The sequence below is a fragment of the Podarcis pityusensis genome, assembly GCF_964106645.2.
Source record: "Podarcis pityusensis genome assembly, chromosome: 2".
Lineage (NCBI taxonomy): Eukaryota > Metazoa > Chordata > Lepidosauria > Squamata > Lacertidae > Podarcis > Podarcis pityusensis.
Window position 1 is genome coordinate 56,880,341 of NC_138029.1, and position 22,954 is coordinate 56,903,294.

General features: G+C 39.7%; 1 protein-coding gene across 4 annotated transcripts in view; it reads right to left on the reverse strand.

Moving 5' to 3' along the window:
- RAD50 (RAD50 double strand break repair protein) overlaps window positions 1-22,954 on the reverse strand; it is a 34,627-nt gene that overhangs the window by 6,727 nt on the left and 4,946 nt on the right. For all 4 annotated transcript variants that reach the window (XM_080997095.1, XM_080997096.1, XM_080997093.1 and 1 more), the window contains exons 5-22: window positions 22,526-22,711; window positions 22,176-22,380; window positions 21,454-21,582; window positions 19,654-19,819; window positions 17,291-17,484; window positions 16,319-16,525; window positions 15,299-15,481; window positions 14,668-14,825; window positions 13,754-13,929; window positions 12,774-13,011; window positions 10,846-11,035; window positions 9,093-9,219; window positions 7,866-8,059; window positions 7,580-7,690; window positions 6,561-6,653; window positions 5,260-5,373; window positions 3,528-3,655; window positions 1,824-2,048 (exon numbers count right to left, since the gene is read on the reverse strand). In XM_080997095.1, the coding sequence (XP_080853221.1) occupies window positions 1,824-2,048; window positions 3,528-3,655; window positions 5,260-5,373; window positions 6,561-6,653; window positions 7,580-7,690; window positions 7,866-8,059; window positions 9,093-9,219; window positions 10,846-11,035; window positions 12,774-13,011; window positions 13,754-13,929; window positions 14,668-14,825; window positions 15,299-15,481; window positions 16,319-16,525; window positions 17,291-17,484; window positions 19,654-19,819; window positions 21,454-21,582; window positions 22,176-22,380; window positions 22,526-22,711 (3,024 nt within the window). The remainder of the gene's footprint in view (window positions 1-1,823; window positions 2,049-3,527; window positions 3,656-5,259; window positions 5,374-6,560; window positions 6,654-7,579; window positions 7,691-7,865; window positions 8,060-9,092; window positions 9,220-10,845; window positions 11,036-12,773; window positions 13,012-13,753; window positions 13,930-14,667; window positions 14,826-15,298; window positions 15,482-16,318; window positions 16,526-17,290; window positions 17,485-19,653; window positions 19,820-21,453; window positions 21,583-22,175; window positions 22,381-22,525; window positions 22,712-22,954) is intronic.

Here is a 22,954-nt window from a genome sequence, read left to right on the forward strand (position 1 = left end):
GAAAAACCTTCTAAGGGTGGTGGAACTATCAAGAGGTAAAGGTAAAGGTACCCCTGGCCATTAGGTCCAGTCGTGGCCGACTCTGGGGTTGTGGCGCTCATCTCACTTTACTGGCTGAGGGAGCTCGGCCAATAAAGTGCAGCTTCCGGGTCATGTGGCCAGCAGGACTAAGCCATTTCTGGCAAACCAGAGCAGCACACAGAAACACCGTTTACCTTCCCACAGGAGCGGTACCTATTTATCTACTTGCACTTTGACGTGCTTTCGAACTGCTAGGTTGGCAGGAGCAGGGACCGAGCAACGGGAGCTCACCCCATCGCGGGGATTCGAACCGCCGACCTTCTGATCAGCAAGTCCTAGGCTCTGTGGTTTAACCCACAGCACCACCCACGTCCCTTATCAAGAGGTACCTATCTGCTAATCTTACTATCTGAGATGGTATGTAGAGAAAGAGGGGGCCTTTCAGTTATTTGAAACCTAACTCATTTAAGGGCTTTAAAAACTGGCATGAGCGCCTTGAACTGGAAATGAATTGGGAGAAAGTGAAGCTGTTTTAAAACAAAGGTTGTATTAGTTCTAAACAGAGCTCTGATCAGTCAAATGGCTGCTGCATTTTGGACCAGTTGAAATTTCCAAGTAACTTTCAAGGGCAACCTCCTATAGAGCGAATTGCAATGATTAAATACGGAAATTACTGGGGCATAGGGTCATCATCTCTGTCCAAAAGGGACCATAAATGGCAAACCAGCTGAGTTGGAAAATGACCTCCTAGCCACAGAGGCCACCCAAGCCTCCAGTGACAATGTTGAATCCAGCAGCGCCTCCATGCCATGAACCTGCTTATTCTACGGGAGTGCAACCTCAACCAGGGCAGGCCATCTTCCTACCTCCAAGACTCAAAAACTTGGGACACAGAACACCTCTGTCTTTTCAAGATTCAGCTCCAGTTTATTGGCCCACATCCAGCCCATCAACTACCCCAGGCACCAGTCTAACATCACAACTGCATCTCCCAATTCAGATGGAACACACAGAGAGAATGGGACCTGGCTACATATTGGTGACACATCACTCCTCCAAAGCACCTGATGACAGCTCCCAGTGGCTTCATATAGATGTTAAGCATCATGGGAGACTAAATGGAATTCTATGGGACACCACAGGACAACTCACATAGTGCTGAACAGTAATCTCCTATAACTATCTGGAAATGGCCCTGAAGGTAGGAGCAGAACCACTGCATTACAGTGCCCCCCAACTTTCCCAAGACCCTCCAGAAAGATACTTAGTCAACAGTATCAAAGGTCACACTCCCCCCTCATGTCTTTCCTGACAGATGTCATAAACCAGGGCAACCACAGTGGTTTCAGTGCCATGACTGGGCCTACACTGTATACACTAATAGCATTAAAGTGAACATATTTTCCTAGACATGTAAGCAGAATTCAAATTCTCGTAAACGGAAGAGATTCTTTTCCTCACTGGTTTCTGATTATATGTAAATAAGCTCTCCATTATCAAAAGGAAATCTTAAGGCTGCAAATTAACTAGTGTATGTCTGCATGGCAAAATGACACATAACTGCATGTCAACAATTTACATGTAACATTTTTAAAAAATGTATTCACCTTCATCCCAAATTCTGAAGGCTAGGAGTAACATTTATAGATACCAATAGGCAAGACAATAAGATATACCTACTGTCTTGCCTCTCAGGAATAAGGGGATTAAAAATTCAGCCTGCTAAATTTTAAAGCTCTCCTTGGGGAGATAATTGATTAATTGATAGTTACCAAACCCAACATGCTATTTAAACAACTCACTGATCCAGTGCTTTGTAGTAAATGTCCAGATCCTTGTTTGCCAACTCCGTTGTTCTCATGTCAATCATCATTTCTTTGTATTTTTTCTCAGCATCTTTAAACTGTGATTCTCTCAACTCTCTCTTAAACCTAAGGATTTCTTCCTCAAATCCATGCTGTCGACCAAGCGCCAAGCTTTCTTTTCTTTTCAATTCTTCTATTTTCTCCTCTAAATGCTGTCGGTCCCTGTCAAGTAGAAGTCAATATACAGCTTTATTATCTATCATAGTGGTAAACAGAAAGCGATTTCTTAACCATGAGTTAATTGCTTGATGTTGTTTATAATAACTTAACCGAGCCACAAAGAGGGAAAGAGAAAAGGATGGAAATAAATGGTAGTGCATTTAAAATGAGTCTCAGTTGGGCCTAAAATGTTTAGACAGATTTGCTTGGGTGGCATTCAAAGACGGGGGGGGGGGGGGGGACTGTCAGCAGAACAGGGAGGAAAGGAGGGAGGGAATTTCCAGCAATCTTTCCCACCATTTGCATGCAATGCCCTGCATCCCCTCTACATTTGCTCTATAAGATTGGGGACCATCTAGTTTTACAGGGACATGGGATCTTGCTCCTCATTCCACCGGATTACACCCATGGAGAATTAGTCTATCAATGGCTTTTAGCTATCAACCTTAACTGGAAATTCCAACACCAGAGGCAGCACAGCTCTTAATATCAGCTGCTGAGAAAAATGGGGGGGGGGGGAGGCTGTTATAAAGAATGATAAGCATAAATGTCTCTAGTAAGCCTGCTAGGTTAAATACACAGGTTGGTCATGGTGTTTCTGCTTCATTAGGGTTCCTAACTTACGAGAGACATGGTTAAATAATGCAAGATGCATTTTAAACATGACACATGCCCTGCTTTTGGGCCAACCATCTGGCCCCCGCTAAAGAAAAGACACTGGATTAAAGCCCTATTCAGTTATTCGCATGACGGAGCAACACAATTTCAAAGGGACTGCGTCTTTAGACCTTCACCTATTGTTGCATGGTTAGTCCCTTGTTCCCATTTGGTCAGGGCAAACACCAGTAGTGGGAAGCCTTCTGTATTTGCCACAAGAGACAGAATCATCTGTGATCAGGGTTCTAGAACCAGTAAGACTACTATTATATTCTTAGAGTACCAAAGATACAATATTTGTGCACTTTTAGCCATTTTTTTTAAAAAAACCCAACCTATCTGAGGCATTGGGGCATAATCAAACTTGCAATTCACCCACTGAGTTACACTGTGAGAATAAGGAAGCCTAGTACTGAGGACAGATTACAGAGGTCAAGTGTGATCGTGCATAAATTTAGGTGTTTACAGTTGAATTTGACTTAGAAAGTATCACCAGAAGCTTGCCAAAAGTAGTTCACATGGTGCATGCTAGCCTATACAGTATTTAAAATCACTCTTCTCAGTATAATCAAATTGCTTATGCTGTAGTTGCTACAAGGTTGACCACAGTATACAAAACTAGAAACTTAGATTATCTAAGCAAAGGAGAAAAAAAGTTTGGTCTACAAGAAAAGTATCTATCAAGATATGGTGAATATGCAAATACTTGTGGACTACTAGCTAGGACCAGGTATGGAAAAGTGGTAAATATGCAAATAATTAAGGTCTACTGCTTTGCAATTAAGAAATTATTTTTTTTCTTTTAAAAGGAAGTTCAGAAGATACCTTTTCAGTTGTGGGACTTCCATTTCCCCCATCTCCTTCAAATATTGCTTTATACTATTTTCGACTTCTTTTAGATCTTCATTTCTTTTTCTTAAAGTAAGGTTATCTTCTAACCACCGCTCCTGAATCTAAATTCAAATAAAATATATTAGTGAGTTAATCATCATCATTTTGTGCCATGACTATTTGAGAAGAGAGTTGGAAGGGATTTCAGAGACAGTCTAGTTAACTCCAATGCCAGTACAGTGGTACCTCGGGTTACATATGCTTCAGGTTACATATGCTTCAGGTTACAGACTCTGCTAACCCAGAAATAGTACCTTGGGTTAAGAACTTTGCTTCAGAATGAGAACAGAAATCGTGCTCCAGCGGCATGGTGGCGGCAGGAGGCCCCATTAGCTAAAGTGGTGCTTCAGGTTAAGAACAGTTTCAGGTTAAGAACAGACCTCCAGAACGAATTAAGTACTTAACCCGAGGTACCACTGTACAGGAAATCCACTACTACAGCATCTCTGAATAAAGCATGAGCTGTAGTTAAAAATGGGCTATGTATTTACTATACAAAACATAGCAGTGTTTTTTTTTAATCACCACTGTACTTGTATTTTAATTGGTACTTTTAGCTGCAATCTTATACATTTAACTGAGAGTAATCACCAATGAAAAACAACAGATATTAATTCACAGAATTGGTCTTTCAGTAATTTTAACTGAAATCAGAGTTGAACCCTAACATCTGACAAGCAGAAAGAACAAAATAAACGATAATTAAAAACAACCATACCAACACATACCAATCCAGAAAGGTATGTAAAAAGATTACTGTTTTGTCACCTGCCTCAGCCTTTGGGATGGGGCATTAAAAAAATAAATAGAGATATGAAGGTCTTTTAAGTTCTCAAAAGGAAAATGGTAGCAGAACTTCAAAATCTAATTGAATTAATGTGAAATAACCTTTTGCTTAGTAAGAACGTACTTTACAAGAAGCACTGAGTAGATAAAAAATGTAGTATGATAACTTGAGATACAGTGGTGGCTAATTCAAAGGTCAAATGTAAAAGATTCCTGGTTCAGGGTGAATGAAATGCTCCTTTATTTATTGCTACATATTCAATTTAATGCATTATTCATGCCCACCCCCTCTTTAGAAATAACCAAAGAATAATGTGGGTTGATAACATATGATGCTAGTATACCTACAGATGAATACGTAGCATGACATATGTCATCGGACCCAGTAAAAGCATTTGACAGAGCAGGTGGAACTGGCACAAGGAAGGATAAGTTCCTTAGCTCCTTGATTTGCAGTGCTGAATTGGGCTTCTTGGGGATATTAGTGAGTAGCAATCACATGTTCTGGAGCAGTGTGTCAGCAAGCCAGATTTCCCTATTAGGGGATTTTTTAATATAGCATTGAAAAAATACTTTGCAATGTCACAAGTTAAATTGTTGTGCTAACTGGTCAATCAGAGGCACATGACCAATTCAACTCGACGATACGTGCAAAACGTGCATGCTGCCAAAACATATTGAGTGATTTCAATAAAAAATACTTTCTTTTCAAACTTATTTGCAGGACGTTTGACTCACAGGAGTGTTCTCTCAGGCCCTTAATGCTGCTGTTAAGTATGTCAGAATTATACAGAAGGCTACTTTGAAAACAAAGACTACTGTCTACTATGCATAGATATCAACAATATTTGAGAAAAATATCTGAACTAGACAAATGTACCTTCTGAGTATCGATATTTTGTCTAATAGTTCCAATTTCTTTATTTGTCGTTTCTTTCTTTTTCTCACATTCTGCTAGCAGATCCTTGACTTCATCAAGTTCAGATTCCTTTTGCTAAAAAAGGAAAACACAGAGATGAAAAAAATTAACATGATTTTGGAAGGTGTGAAGAAATGCTGTTTGTGTTCTGTGTTTTGAAAAATAGGTTTCTGTGACCACTGATGTTGCGGTATATGCTATTATTATGTATACTATTACTAAGTTGCAGTCTGTTTAGCAGAAGCTACTTGACAACTGGTTCTGAAAGATGAGAGGGAAGTGATCATTTTTAATATTTATGTCTGATATTTATAGATGGGGGCTGCATCAGGTAAATTCATTCTGATTTGTCTGAGAAACAACAGACTCTGATTGGATGAAGGTTCTTGTAAGTGAATAATGGGAAGCTAGCTGAGAGTTGGGAAAGGGAGCAGAGGAAGTTGATAAGGCAAAATCCAGAGGAAGTCAACAAGAAAGTGGACACTTAAGGCCTGCGTATTAAGTTTTTCATCCCCACTGTGTTAACAATACTTTGCTGGTGAAGATCAGGAGGAGAGAGCCAGTGTCTGTGTTAAGGTAAGAGGCTGCCATGTAAAATGTATTTTCAGAGGAAGGCTACACAAGCAGGTTTTTAAGATCATGTAAGTGCCCAAGAAGCCAGAAGTACAACCACAGTCTGCCTTGGTCAGACCACATCTGGAGTACTGTGTCCAGTTCTGGGCACAATTTAAGAAGAATACTGACAAGCTGGAACATGTGCAGAACAAGGCAACCACAATGATCAAGGGTCTGGAAACCAAACCTTATGAGGGAATTGGGTATTTTTAGCCTGGTAACGAGGAGACTGAGAGGAGATAGGATAACCATATTCAAATATCTAAAGGGTTGTCACATGCAGGATGGAGCAAGCTTGTTTTCTCCTGCTCCAGAGGCTAGGACACGAACCAACTGCTTCAAGTTGCAAGAAAGGAGATTCCCACTAAACATTAGGAAATTTCTGACAGTAAGAGCTGTTTGACAGTGGAACAGACTCCCACAAGAAGTGGTGGACTCTGCTTCATTAGAGGTTTTTAAGCAAAAGTTGGATGGCCATCTGCCACATATGATTTAGCTGAGATTCCTGTGTTGCAGGCGGTTGGGCTAGATGACCCTATTTTTTTTTCATTATAAAAAGTGAAGTTGAGGATTCCGGTTTCTCTGTCAGTGCTGACAGTGGAAGGAACAGGTTACTCTATAGAGGGTATTATCATATTTGCAATTACCTGTTTATATTCTTCTTTCCCTTCTTGAATATAGTTCTCAATCTCTTTTATATAGTTATGGATGTTTTTAATTTTCTCTTTAATCTCATTTATCTGTGAAAAAAAATATTAAAAAAATATGTTTGCTTCCAAGACATGCATAGCTTTCTATCTATCTGTCTGTCTGTCTGTCTGTCTGTCTGTCTGTCTAGCTCAAAGACGACAACATATTGTTCAAATACACTTAAAAATACTAATTGTACTTTAACCTGGAAGTGAACCTATTTTTCCGTCTATTTTGGGGGCCTCAGAATTTAGAAAATTGGGGGGATTGAGCTTTTGGGGAGGATTATTTGGGGGAATGATGAAAATCGCTCACCCGCCAGAACACAGCACACAACTCCCCAAGTTGCAGTTGCCTGATCGCCGCCATTAGCCCACCTGCTTGCCGCTGGTTTCTGCGACACGAGCAGTGCAGAAATTTTCACGGCTCCTCTTGAGTAACATCGCGCCGCCTGCTATTCCGTAGCCTTCCCCCACCCATGCAAACTCTGTAAACGAAGAGGGAAGGGTGGAAGGCCGCCTGCGAAGTGGAAGTGCGGATCAAGCTATTTCTCCCCTCTGTGCCTTTCCTGTGCCTTTCCCATGGAGGAAAGGCACAGAGGGGAGATATATCTTCGATCAGCAGCTCCACTTTGCAGGCAGCCTTCCAACCTTCCCCTTTCATTTTTTGCTGCATGGCAAAAACGAACAGCCTACAGCCTCCCTCCCAGCTGTAGGGCGGGCAGAGGGGGAGGAGCCAAGCGGACTACGGAGGACCCGTGGCTCGGCAGTGCCAGGAGCTGCGAATGCTAGAGCAAGTACCGTCTTTATTTATATATTTAATTGCTATATTCCATAGATAAGGCACCCCACATTTTTAAACCTTAAAAAACGGGTAAAAAACCTCGTCTTATAGACGGAAAAATATGGTATGTATCTTTGACTGCAGTAAGAGGCTGCATTATTTTAACAAAACAACTGAAGACACGCTGTCTAACCTTCTCCTGTGTCACTTTGTAACTTGTGTTCTTTTTGCTTATTAACTCTTCTTTCTCATGTTGCAGTTTTTCTAAAGTTGCTTCAAGCGGAAATAGCTGCTCCTTTGCTTCCTGAAAACAAAAAACAAACCACCAATATGTATATTTTAAATTAGAAGTTTGTCAGTACTTCTATATATGCACATTTTAACTTTTTAATGGCTTGGCTGATTTTTTGTGTGACGCTCAGCAAAACTGAAATGTGAGAAGAAACAACCCACACCAGCATAGGAGCTGTTCCTCTTACCTTGATCTCTCTGTTCAAGGATTGCAACTCAGTGGTCAGCTCCACTAGCTGCTCTTCCAGCTGCTGTCGACGTTGCATACGACTGGAAATTTGAAGTTTCTCTGTTTGCAGCTCATTCACTGCACTCTTCAGATTCTGGACTTGATTTTGTTGGTCTTGTTTAAGAGTCTGCTTCAATTCAATTTTACCAGTAACTGCAAATGTAATTAAAGGCACACATGATGTCATAAAGCAGAGAATACATCTTAGATGAAAACTGATCATTACCTTTAACACTGAAGAGCACAAATTTATGCTATTCAAAAGAAAAGATACATGAGGTTGTGTGGTAGACAAAAATATATCTGGCAAGACTTTTAGAGAGATACAAAGTTTTTAATGATCTTGCTGTAATACTGTGACAATCTTTCATAGAGGACAATAGAACTAAAGACTGCATATGTGGAAAAATGGTTACTACTTGCTATATTGAGGGTGGCAAATGTTGATTTGGTGAAAAACGGTCCCCATAGATTTCTGAACTGAATTATAACCAGGGTCACCACAGGCAAGGGCCCCAGACTCTAAGCTATCGTTTTATTTTATTTTTAAGAAGTTTCTAGTCCTCCTATAAAGATGAAAAACCATATGACAACTGACTCTATACCAGGGATGTCCAACCAGTAGATTGTGATCTATTGTTCAATCCCCAGCTGATCCTGGTAGATCACAGGATCCTTATTATGTACAAAACGTTATGTGGGAAAAAGCTCAACAACTCTGGGTACTTCCCTCCTAAAAAAGGCTCAACAATTCTGCGCAATCCACCCACCCCACGCACACTCCTCCTCCCTCCAATGACAATGGATAGATCACTGCCAGTTTTTTTATACTGGGAGTAGATCACAACCTCTTGGGAGTTGGATATGCCTGCTCTATACCATTGAAGAATACATGGAATATGAAGTGGCTTAGGTTTGTGAATAAAAGTTTGACAAGTATTTCAAACAGTTGATGGGATCACAGCAATGCCATCTGCTTGTAAGAATTAAAGATGTTCCATTGGTTACCACTCCACCCCCTTCTGGTAGTGCTAGAATATCCTAAAAGGATTATATTTCTAGGAGTGTGAAAATGGTACGATCTGGTATGTTGCCAGTGGGCTTTTTACATCCATGTGGGAAATGCAGAAATAGAATTCAGTGTCTTGTTACAAGAATAATCTAAAACATTTTCAAAACACCCCACCTGTATCCCACTGGTGCTTCTTCTCTTGCTTCTCCTGGCTTACTTGTAGCAGGGTCCGACCTAAATCCACTCCTTGTAGTTTAGCAGTCTGCTGAGCAATTTTTCGTTCAACATCCTTTAGATCAGTCTGAAAATGAAGAGGCCAATATTGATATTCTTGAATACTGATATTCTTGAAGTGCTTGATATCGCTGTTGGGATGCAGTCAAGTACCTGGTAGGTGCAAGTGGCTATACGTATAGTAATCCCCTTAAGACACTAACACAGCGGTCTCTTGCTTATAATAACCTGGTGCATTTAGCGCATATGCTGTGGAGGAATGTGAAGCCTACACAGGCTTCTCATATCCCCACTGCAGACTGCTTTTACGTTAACTGCTAAACAGAGGAAGAAGAGCTGGATGGGGGCACATGAGATTATATTTCTTAATATGCAATCAAACCTTTGTAGTATCCTTACCAAAGGAGGGATACAGAGTACTGATGTTCTGGGCATGAAGGTCAGGGCAGCTGCTATTGTCATTTGCCTGCTCAGGTCCCAGGCTAGCAATTCCCTCGCCACCGTTGCTCCACTTACTGCAGCCTTCCCTGCACCATTTGTCCCTAAAGGCTGCCCTCCCCACACCATCATCTTCCAAGAGGCTGGCAGAGGAGGAAGAGGCAAGATACTACCTACTTGAAGCAATTAACAAAGCAGGGACTTGTAGCCCATGGCAGCAAGGCCAGGGGGTTTGTTCATCCGCCCACTGCCCACAAGTGGTGGTGTGGCACCTCATAATCTTGAGCACAGACATATACACCTAGATCCTAGAGAAGCTGCTTTCTCCATTACCTTTGAATTTGCTTTGGTTTACAGGAGACAAGGGCATGAGAGGGAGAAAGTATGCAAAGATGTGAAAGAACAAAGGAGAGAGATGTTGCCTAAATAAACCTTTTTCAGATTTTGAGAGGCAAGGAGGGAGTCAAGTTTTAGTATGACCCATAGATCTACCCTTTGAGATATTTAAGATTAAAATGGGGAAATAAAAACTGTATTTTGTGAGTACATTTATTACGTGTTAGTACAATCTTATGCATGTTTACACTACATTCAGCCCATGTCAGTGTGCACAGGGATGAAGCATGAGTCTTTTCAGTGTATTTGTTATTATTTTTAATATACGTATTTAGCTATCTGGATAGACTCTATCCATTCACATTGTATTGAACTCCAAATTTCTCTGGCAAGTCTGAATCCTCCTGTCTGTCTTCACCAGCTGGAATTTAGAGACTATGTTATAATCTATCAAAATTTTAATCTTTCAGGCTTTTAACATTTTTTCCCCATCTCTTACAATTAAGTGTTATGTTTCCATCTCTAAAATGAGCAGATGTTTTCTGGAAAGTCTTCTATATGCTTATATTTTGATACTATAAAGCACATTACTATGGCTTGACTAACTTTTGTGTGATTATCTGCTCTGTACATATGGCTTTTTCTTTCTAGTTGTGACAGTTGTAGTCTAGATTGGGTTGATTTGTCATTGCTCGGTATCAAGTGCTGATGGTATCAAGTGGTGGCAGTGGATTTGAAATTACACGCACTAGCTGAGTGCTGGTGGAGAAATGAGAGAGAAAGAGATCACATTGAACTAGACTTTTTTTGGTTTTTAAAATCCACATAAACAGAAGTTATTGCCAAAAGACAGTGGATGGAGGGGGTGGCCAAATCCATGCACTGAGCCAAAAAAAACTTGCAGGCACCCCTGCCTTACCTGATATCTTTCCATAAGTGTAATATCTTGCAGACATGCTTTAGCACTTTCCTCCTCGGTCATTATAGTACCTAGGAGGGTTTCCTGTTCTTCTGTATCACCTTTAAGTTGTTGAATATCTCTGTTGAGTGTCTGTAATTTGTTTCTTAAGTCGGGTAGGTCTTTTTCTTGGAGTTCAGATACCATTTGCCTTAGCAAGAAATATAAAATTCATAATATTTTCCATCTTCGGCAGAAGAATCACCACAGTACAAATAGTAGCTATGCTTGGATTACATATGGATTGCTTATTTTACAGAAAACATCTTTTAGTTTGTCTTTGATTTTGCTCATGAGATTTTATCATATTTAAGAAACCATGTGTACTATGGCATTACGCTATAAATTGCTGTCATCCTGTGAAGAAAAATTACCTAGTGGCCATTAAGAGAAGGCCAAACAAACTTTGCATGTATTTACTCAAAGGTGAAGTGGTCCACTTTAAATGCATTTGGACTTGTTTCTCAACTGAGGAGATTCTTGTATGAAATGGGCTGAACTGAAGTGGGCTGCTCTCAACATTTTGGAGCTACCACACATTAATTTTCTTTTTAACTTTAACTTTATCTTTGAACCCCACACAATAACTTTCAGTGAAAGCTATCCATTTCACAGCTTTTATCATTATCTCCCTACTGCCATTTTATTATTCTGGCTGGTCTTATGCTGTACTTTTAAACTAATGTTTTGTTTCGTTTGCTTTTTAAACACGATCATGATTGTTTCTTTCGGGTACCACTGACTTGGATCCTAACTTCCTGTGAGTGGAGTTCCTTATGGAACAATCTTACCGATGGAATGCGGAAAGCTGTTCCCTCCCATTCCACTTTATCCCTGCCCTTTGAAAATCTGCTCAATGGTTGCGGAACCCACTTGAACAACACAGGAGCGGGTGCTGGAAGCTCCACAGGAAGGAGATCTGCAAAAAAAAACCCTTTTCCCTTTTGCCAGAAGCAGACTGTTTGGATACAGAATGCAAGCCACTGTATTATTTTATATTGGAAGCTGCTTTGGATGCTATATATCTGAATGAAAAGTGCTTCAAAATATTTACATAGATAGAGCAGTATCTAACAACAGAATTGCCAGCACAAGGATTTCCACTTGCTTGCTGTAACTTCTCCCTGCACCCTTCATCTGCTCAAGAGGGTGGGGAAACAGCTTTAGGGGCATATGGGAAGAGGAGAGGGAGAAGCTCTGTTGCAGAAGCAAAAATCTTTGCACTATTTAGTTGGATATTGCCCAAAGTGTAAAATTGCCTTCCCAAACGATATTAAAGGGCAATTCAAAAATGGCTGCATTCTGTGAAAACTTTGCTCACCTCTCCTATAGCATATAATTCCTGTAACAAAAAAGAAAGAAAGTTTTACAGTGGTGCCTCGCAAGACGAAAAGAATCCGTTCCACGAGTCTCTTCGTCTTGCGGGTTTTTTCGTCTTGCGAAGCAAGCCCATTAGCGGTTTAGCGGGCTTAAGGATCAGCTGATAAGCGGCTTAGCGACCAGCTGTTAAGCGGCTTAGCGACCAGCTGATAAGCGGCTTAGCGACCAGCTGTTAAGCGGCTTAGCCCATTAGCTGATAAGCGGTTTAGCGGCTTGGGAAAAAGCTGATAAGCGGCTTAACGATCAGCTGATAAGCGGCTTAGCGACCAGCTGTTAAGCGGCTTAGCCCATCAGCTGATAAGCGGTTTAGCGGCTTGGGAAAAAGGGGGGGGGGGAAGGAAAAAAACCCCGCAGGAACTCGCAAGACATTTTCGTCTTGCGAAGCAAGCACACAGGAAATTCGTTTTGCGAAGCACCTCCAAAACGGAAAACCCTTTCGTCTAGCGGGTTTTCCGTCTTGCGAGGCATTCGTCTTGCGGGGCACCACTGTATTGCACTTTCTGACTCACCTGACAGGTTTAAGTGACATCATTTCATCACGTCTCTTCTCCCTTCTCTTAAGCTCAGACTCTGTTGCCTTCAGTTTGTCTGGAGCAAGACGCAACTTGGACTGAAGATCATCTACCACATCCTGCAGTTCTGCCTGTGTTTCAAAGACCCTCTGGCAAACTGGACAACACGATTCTTTTTCATCCTTTAATTGTGTAATGAACTGCGAATAAACTGCTGTAGCTCCAGCAAGCATGGCTGTTTAAAAATGAATGAATGAATGAATGAATGAATGTATATAACCAAAATGATAGCCATTAAGACAGAGCATGGGCAGCATTTTATCAAATTCAGCAATTCATGCACTGGCATGATTAAACCTGTCTTGTCCTAATTAAACAATTGCCTTAAGAGCAACATTGAATTCCACCCTTTAGCTTTGCCAACATGACCTTAACAGGGCCTTTGCCATGGTCTTAAATTTGCAGGTTTTTCTTATCACTGAATTATAGGCATGAATCCAATTGTGATCCATTTGATGCCGCCTCCTCCACCCAGAAAATCCACCCGAGTGTTTGACTCTCCAGAACAACATGGAAAGTAGTGTTGGGGAGTGCGTATGGGGGGTTGCTGCAGGAAAAATTGGAAATTATAATGTCTTCCTTTTCTGTCCTCTTAGATCAGGCATGGCCAGACTTGGCCCTCCAGATGTTTTGGGACTACAACTCCCATCATTCCTAGCTAACAGGACCAGTGGTCAGGGATGATGGGAATTCTAATTTGGCCATGTCTGTCTTAGATGATGCTTGCACTAGATCAAAGATTCTTCTGCCGGCAGAAAGGCTCCTGCTTGAAAAAGGGCATCAATGTATGTAAGCCATCATTACTACTATTATTCTTATTTACAGAAAATACAACAACAAGTATATCAACATCAAATTGAATATACAGCTTTGCAGAAAACTATAAGGTAGTAGGGGAGGGAGTTGTATAAACTTGCCTCGTTGTTTAGATGTTTTTTCTATTTCATCTTGAAGTTTGTATAGATCACTTTCAAAATCCTGGCTTCCACAAACATCAAAAAGCTTTTCTTCATAACTGGACAACTGCTCCTCTTTTCTTTTCAGTTCAGCAGTAACATGATTTTTGTTTTGCTCCGCCGAAACAAGTTCTTTGCTGAAATTTAAGTATTGTTATAACTACAAATGAGATAAAATTGCTCTTGTAGTCTCAAATATCATTTACCTTTGGCTAAATTTTTGGCTCTTTAGAAATGTCTTTTCCCATGAGCTATTTTCAGTTGTGGCCCTCTATCTACAGAAGGCACTTTGCTCCAGAGGCTTCTGTGAAGGGGGAGGGAAGTGAGGTTTTTTTGGAAATCCCTAATAATTTGCCTGACCTTTGAGATCATCTATCAAGAACCTGCTCCATATTTTCCCCCTCTATCAAAAGTGCAGCAGACACAACAGACCATCTTATCTATAGTGGCACCAAGACAATGAATCCTCTACCTAAGGAAGTTAGTCCAGTCGTAGCACTAACACTTTCACTGTTTGCCCTTAAGCAGGCAGCTATGGCATCTCTTTTTCACCAAAAACTTATAGTTATGGCCATTTAAAATAGGGGACTGTGAACTGTGGTCCTCTTTTCTTTTTAAAATAGGTATTTTTATATAAAAATGTTTTTGTGTATTTGTTTGCAGATTTAAAAGGGAAGGATAGAATGCTGAAAATAAACAGATTTGTGAACACAGTCACTCATACAAAATGTAAAGGAGGTTCACTAAAATGAACACAGATGTTTTAGTAACAGTATCTAATAAATAAATTCTACATGTAAAAACAAAAACAAAACTGAATATCACCCCACTACTGTATCAATGATCATGCAAATTTCAGTTTAAGAAAAACTTACGAGAGCTTGGCAAGTTTGTCTCTTGTCTGATTAATTTCTTTAGTTCTAGAGTGAAGCCAATCTTCAAGCTGCCTTTTATTAGGGAAATGTCCAAGCAAGGAAGTTAACTCTTCGTTGTGCCTGGATTTTATTTTTCTGATTTGCTCCTCTTTATCAGCCTTTTAAGAAATAAAAATGATACCTATCAATAAATTTTTATTTCATTTAAAAGTCCGAAAGTTAATTTCAAAATACTCAATAAGCAAACAAATAATTCTAATTCTGAAAACATTGGGCTGGTTCAGACACAATTGTCAAAACAAGGTATTAAAGACCTCAGGCTTGCATGCTCCTCCCTCCCTGCTGAACACTACACTTCCCTCTCTACCTTCAGGTTACCACTGTATGCGATTTTGTCACATCTGGTAAACTATGACTAAACGCAATAATAACAATGTGCCTTCAGAAGTAAATCCTACAGAATTCAACAGGGCTTACTCCCAAGTAAGTGGGGTTAGAATTGTTGCCTAATTCTTACAGGGCCAAGTTATGGTATTCCATCCAACCCAACTGTTATTTTAATTTAACACTCAACATATACTTTGTGCTATACTTTTAACACATGTCAGCAATGTCAGAAAAAAGGCACTACTTTATCTTTCTTCAGCATGTCCATTTGAGTTATTATTGCAGTATTCAAATTCAGCTGTTCCATCTCTTTCTCCAGTTTTCGAAGAACACTGTCCAAATTTGCTTTCTCTCTTTGCAGCCCTTGTACTTCCACTTCTAAGGCTTCAACATTGCAATTCTTCTCGGCTTCATACAGTTCATGTTTCTAAACAGAGAAATGAAAGGAGGAAGTTTTTTGTACCAATTAGGGACACATATGCTAACAAATGTCAAAGACAGTCAAAACTAAAATTGTTATTCACTGAACAGAAAAGCGGTACAAGTAATGGATCCAAGATTCTCTAAACAGCAGTTTACCAAACTTTTAGGTTTATTTTTCACTGTTATAGTACACAGACGTTATTATGTTCTACTAAGTGATGCTATGTTGGGCTGCAGGTGGTGGCTCACATGGTTGAATACCCCTTCCTACAAAATGGTTTCCTACACATAGAAAAAAAACCCATTCAGGAAGAGGGCTAGGTTAGAACCATTCTCCCTGCAACTTGTGCTTTTCCATGTGAAGGGACTTTTTGTATGAGGAAACTGATGTGGGCCTTCATACACAGTCTGAAGTGAAAGAGTCCAAATAGTAGGCCTGAGTCATGAACACGTGCAGAAGTAGATAGGGTATTTGAGGTATGCATCCTACATAAGCTTTGGGCCACCACAAATGACATATGCATCACCCTGCCTGGTAGCACTTCATTCACATCATGCCACATCAAGAAAAGGTAATAAACACGTGTAGGTCACCACTGCTATGTGACATTTGTGGATTTCAGGCAGGCACTGTGCCTCTGTGTGTGTAAGTTCTACCGAGACAGAACCACATTTGCATAGGGCTAAGGACTTTTGGTGATATAGATTAGGTATTTGGAAGGAATAGGGGAATGTTGTTGACTGATCAAAGAAGTTTTAGATGTGGTAATTATTACACACACAACTACTTGTTGTCACTTATGCTCACATTAATTAAATGCTACAAAAATGTAAATCTTACTGCTCTGGTAAGTTCCTGATTCAGTTCTAGGAGTCTATCTGAGGACCCTTCAAGCTGTTGCAATTCATGTTTTAGGTTCTTTGCTTCAAGCTGCTTCTTATTTTGAATGTCTGACTTCAGATCGCTGGTTCTTTCAAGTCCAGTTTTTTTATCTCTTATTTCATCTATTTGCTTCTGCTTCATTGTTTCCTTCTCACCAAATTCTCTCTGAAAGAATGACATTCATTTACAAAGGCTGTTGCTACTTAAAAACATGCTTTAATTGGAGTTTGTCCTGTGACATCAACAGGAACCAAATGTAAGTAAACATGCTTAATTCCCCACCTGGCACCTCACATTGTAAAGTCTTACCTAGTTGACCAACTCAATTCATAACAGAGGTAGACTGGGTTGTAATATCATTTTCCATTCCACTATGAGAGAGGAATGCATCTGTGTTTCAAGAAGGCCTAACTGGTGTCCATAATATTTCCCTCCCTTTTTTATAATTTGAAGTATTACTGGGGATTTCCCCCTTTCTCCTAAATATACTACACAGATACAACAACATCTTTAGGCTGCTCTTTAAGGCCAAGCCTTCTTTAGAGAGCTTCTATCATATACAAACAGAATCACAATATTTAATAAAAACAAAACCACAGCATCTCAAAGGCAGCAAAACAGAATTTAATTCTAGTGATTACTACCACTCAATACCTCTCCAAAATAAGGCAAATGGTCAATCTCACTTTTAATCAGTTATAACCATTTAAGACAAAAACTACACAAAGGCGTACACTACTTGGGAGTTCATACTACTGTACTGTGCTAACCTAAAACTTATTTGGAAATCCCACTATTCCAATTTTACTAACTTTGAAGTAAATGTGCTTAATTTTGGACCCTGATATTTCTAGAGGTTTAGAGTGTGGCTGTATTTTGCTATTTTACATTAACTTAGCTTTTAGGCAATGCAAGAACACAAATATTTACCATTAACTGATTAGCAGCTTCCATGTCTTTGTCCTGTCTCTCTTTCACAAGCCTGTGAAAACTATTATTTTGCCTTTCATTAAATGGTGGTCTTTCAAATCCTTCCAGTTCCAACTGAGCTGCCAAAGACTGAATTAATGAGTCCCTGGTTTTAATATTCTGTTGGTGACGATCTGCTTGCAACTGAAGACGACCTTCACAAACATAAAAACAATGAAGTTTAAACACAGATTTTTAAAAGCTCAAAATATAAGAATTCACAACTCTATTAATTAGATACAAGAAGCTCCAAAAAGCTCAAATGAGTCTTAAATAGAAATTTCCACTTTGTTAATTGGGGGGGGGGGGGAGAAATATACAACCACTTAACTTTTAAATCTGTTTTAAATGCGTAATTAAATACTTTGGTAATCTATGTTCTCATGGTTTCAAACAGGCTTCAAAATTATTCTGCGTGTGGTCAGCAGATGTGAATAAATTTAGGTCCTGGGCAACAAGGGCTGATTCAGAATCTCCCCTCTGTAGCTTATGTTCAGTGGGTGAATCCAATATTGCACTCATAGCAAGGGTAGTTCTCCACCCTCTCTACCCACCACAGCCACATGCTCCTGAAATAAAGCCTCTTTTAAGAAGCAGGGGGCCCTAGGGAAGCCTTGAGATATGGGGGTCAGAGGGCTGCAGTGTGGACTTAAGAGGCATGGCCCAAGAAAAGTCTAGTTCACCGCTGAGTAAATTTGCTTTTAGAGCCAATTTAGGACTAGGGCAGTCATGTATGATGTCTACTGTATTATTTCATAAACAGCATGGCTGCCTTTGTATTATGTTCAGAAGCTAGTAAGACTTTTCTGCATAACCTTTATTATTTGTGCTAGTTTAGTACTGTGGGTTTATCTTCCCTCCCATTTACCTTCTCCTACATGACCAGATATAGAATCATTTGGAAGGTTGCTCATTCATCTGATTATTCTTTATATATGGAGGGGTCCCTGTAGTTTTTTCTACATCTAGAAAAACAGCTGGGGGAATTCAATCTGACAGCAAAAGACAGCCCAAGGGGAAAAGGTTAAATGCACCCTTCCTAAGCATGACATTAAATTTGAAGTACCTGCCTCTCCAGTGCATTTTATAACTAAAAAGCAACTGGACTCTCATTCACAGGTCTCCTGCCTCATATGCAATTTGATTTTCAGTTTCAGAGGGAAAGGAGGGAGATTTATTTCTTTGGTCTTTTCAGGGAAATAAGAGAGAACTGCTTCTCTGACGTTACAACTACTGTAGATAGGAATACTGAATAATTCCCTGTTCCCTTTTAGTTTGTTCTTCCTTCCCATCAAATTCTACATAAGCTTACTCAGAAATAAGTCCTATTGATTTCAACGAAGCTCACATCAAGTACACGTGCATAGATGTGCATTTTAATTCCACAGCTTCTTTCAAAATGTGTTTTAAAAAGGTAAAAGACCAAAATAAAAGGGTTTTTTTTTTAAAAAAAAATCCACTGTTTTGCAGGCATGCCGGTACTTTTGTGATCTGGTAAGGCTGCTTTCAAAGACCTCAGATTAAGGTATGGTTCAGTTGTTCAGTGATGAATCCCAACTATTATACTTTACTTTAGAAAAATATTTAGTGAGTTAGACAACTGTTTCAAAGGTATTAAAGGCCTACCTTATTTCAAATTTAGAATTAAGGACTTTGTGGAACATGATCAGCAACCTAGTTGCTGCTTCAAGAATTCTCAATTTTGAGAAATATGTGGTTTGAAGCCAGATAGTTGTGTTGTGTTCTGATGGCAGAAGAGGGGAAGCAATTGTCAACAAGCCCCCATTTCACCTGCAGTCTCTTCCTACCCTGAAAACCCAGAGGGTTGGGGGACCCTGAGGAAAAGGAGGTGGATGGTGGTGTCCAACTGTTGGACTGCAAACAGAAGAGGGAACTGGTGAAAATCATTTCACCTTCTGTTTGTGTAAAAGCAAGTCCGGAGCCAACCCATCAATGCTACCCAGAAAATCCAACAATACATGATTATGTGTTAACTTTGTATGTTCGCTCTCATAACTTTTCAACAACGTGGAAATGTGTGGAAATGTGTTTTACTACGCCTTGATTAAATGTTGATGGAGTCCGATAAAATAGTGCTTGGTGCTGGACACAGTTGGCCATCCTTCTTGTAACTTTTAGGTACAGTTAGTGGCTGTTGTGATAGCATTCTGGAATGGGTATAATGGATCAAATAGTCACCAATGAAATCTAGGGCATGAACAGAATTTAATATGCTAATCAAGAAGTATACCCATTTCTTATATAGCTCATTGCAAATGCTATTAAATGCTTGAAATATTGAAACAAACAGGCTACTACTGTACCTTGTTCAACCAACAATTCTGATTTTTCTTTGTTGAGTCTTTGATATTCTTTGTTTGCTCTCTCCAATTCTCTCTGGCATTCTGTTAATCTCCTCTCCTTTTCTCTCACAGTTTTTTGGTGGTTTTGGTACATATCTCTAAGATGATCATCAGTTCCTTGAAAAACCTAACATTACAGTACAGAAAAGGTAGTTTTTAAAAATACTTTATCATGGTTCAGTATGTGAATACAACGACCAACCTAGACAGGATGCAGACCTATAATTAGGATCATACTTGAAAAAGTAATTTACACAGCTGCTTTTTAAGACAATGAAGATTTTTAACCCTTGCCTTAATTAAAATCCCCCTTCTCTGGAATCTGACAATGTAACACCCATGGGCCCTTGAGATCTCCTGGCACCTCAATGCCTTCTTCATCATGAAGTGGTAAGTGTAGTTACCTCCCCCTCTTGAAAAGTACACAGAGTTAAAGGAAAGCTGTAAGTGTTGCCCTCTCCCGCTTCCGTCAGCCCTGTGTGCATTTCAAGGCGCAGATTGACAACTGAAACACTCAAGCGAAAGTGGAGCCACCAGGCAGGTAGGCTGGAGAAGGGAACAATATCAGAAACTGGGAAAGGAAAACAGAGTGACCAAGTAATGAAAAAGTGGGGTGCTAGCTGCAGGAGCCAGAAGAGCAGAAACAGAAACAGCCAGATGGAATGAAGCATGCAAGACACATATACACATTTGAGCCAGTAAAACCAGATCATCTCTCTGACCATTGACTGAACCACAACAAACATGGATCATTTTGCCATTGTGCAAAAGCAGGGATTCGAGGCATAGATCTTTTTAAATTCTACAAGAGATCCTTTCAAAACCTCTGTGTAGACAGATGCGTCCTGTCATCGGTTGGTATTGTTGTTATCCCATGTAAAAAACATGAAGATCCATGAGGAACTGTGCCTTGAATGTGATGCTGACAAGTACGGAATCTGTGGTTTTTACTATGCAATCTATAAGACAATTTTTTGGGGGAGAAGCCAATGTAAAATCATGCAAATCCAAGAGAATCCATTTTAATTCTACTAGATCTGACTTTTACCCGGACCTCATGAAAAAGCAAAGGGTGTGTGTGCGTGTACACACTTCCACTGTCTGTTTGGAGGGGGAGCAGAAGGGGTTGTGCTCACAGCACTCTCAAAAATCCAATGTTTCTACAGGCCCATAAAGCTTGGTGACCCTTAGCTCCATACTTAGATGAGGTCAGTATTTTCAGTGGCATGAAAAATGACTCTTTATTGTTAACTTTTTTTGGTGATGGGTGCAAAAGAGCTGGAAAAAATGCCCTCACTCTCAGCTGGCTCTGTTTGCGTTTACTATCATGTAACCAAGTCCAAATGCCAATTTAATGTCATGACATCATCCCATTCACTATACGATACCCTACTGGCTGACAATTCCATTAATTCCAGGGGGGGCGGGGAGACTACAGTGAACAAGATTTTTTTAAATGTGAGAATTTGCAGAGTGTGGGGTTGTTTTTTTAATTGAAATAATTTGGACATCCCCCTGCACTACGTTTGACCTGATAATTAAAACAGGACAACAGTGGACCCAAATCTGATCACTGGGATCTACAAGGTTAATGGGAAGCATGGTAAGAAACATAAATTATTGCTAAAGCAAGGTGACTCACTGATTAAGCATAAAAGCTGCTGTACAAAAATTAATGATTTGCCATTGAGGCAAATTAGATTTTACTGTACAATCCATAGTCCATTTCAAAGTAGAAAAGACTAGAATGATCAAGCAAACCTTCTCCATCTTTTGTTGCAAATCTTGGTTATCCTTTTCCATCTGTCTTTTCCGACTCTCCAGAGCTTTAACTTCATTGTCAAGTCTCATTACTTTCACAAGATTCTGCTCTATGTCTGCCAAACAATTCTAAGAAGGAAAGAATGCTTAAAATAAACAAACTATGTACCAAGAGTTAGAAATGTTACACATTTCTAATTATATTAAAAGCAGGTACAGTGGTACCTCGGGTTACATACACTTCAGGTTACATACGCTTCAGGTTACATACTCTGCTAACCCAGAAATAGTGCTTCAGGATGAGAACAGAAATTGTGCTCCGGCGGTGCAGCAGCAGCAGGAGGACCCATTAGCTAAAGTGGTGCTTCAGGTTAAGAACAGTTTCAGGTTAAGTACGGACCTCTGGAACGAATTAAGTACTTAACCCGAGGTACCACTGTATTTAAAATGGAGAATTTACTATGGTACTGATCAGAAAAGCTGGAATCTTTGAACATAATTACTATCTCATAATGCTATGAAGCTGTGCAGTACTTTCTACTGAGAAATAGTAAGGAGAGGACCTTTTCCCCTGGCCTACTAGCTCAAGAATATTTGTAAGAACAAGGGGATAGAACAAACATTTATCACTCCAAGGTCAGAAAATAATGGTAATTGTACTTCTACTTCTAAAAGGAACACTATTACATAAAAATCTTAGCTATACAGAGACAATTAATTACCTTCAAAGGTTCAAGTTGATTCTCAATAGATTTGACATTTTCCTTGGATGCAGCCAACTGAGTTTCCCTATCAGAAAGCTGATTCTGAATCTCATGTGCCTTTTCTTTATTCTGTTTTAAGTACTTCAGTTCTACCTGACACTCTTTAACTCGCTGGCTTTGTTTCAGTCGTACCTGGCGGAGTGTTTCCAAAGCCTTAATGTACCTTTTAACAAAGAATGACATGCATACATTTTAAACCCCAATAGCATCTTCAAATGATGCAATTAATTAATGAGTTCTTTAAACGTTAGAATTAAAAGGAATCCAATGTTTTAATTCTATCAGAAAAGCGATCAATGAAAGTTAACCTGGTTGCTGAGAAGATCTCATCAAATTTCTGTTTCAGAGCTCTTCCTTCACTTAGGGGCCAGTTGGATTCTTCTTGATGGCAGAAAATGACATTGTTAATCACAGACTTAGAAACGCCCAGGGCACTAATCATCTCTCGGTCAATTTCTGCACACTTGGAGCTTAGACTGACCTTCTCCCCATACCTGCATGAACAAAGAAAGAAAACGTACAAGTCTAACTATGTACTACAATCCCAAGACTCCGCTAAAAATAAAATATCAATCCACAAGCTCAATATTTATTTTCTAAATTCAATACAATCTCAAACCTTTATTTTGGAATATAGAAAAGTTCCGAAAGGTTCAGTACAATAACATCATGCAGCAAAATCTGCATCTAATAATTAAAATACTGTTGTATAACATTCAAAAATCCTCACTGCATGT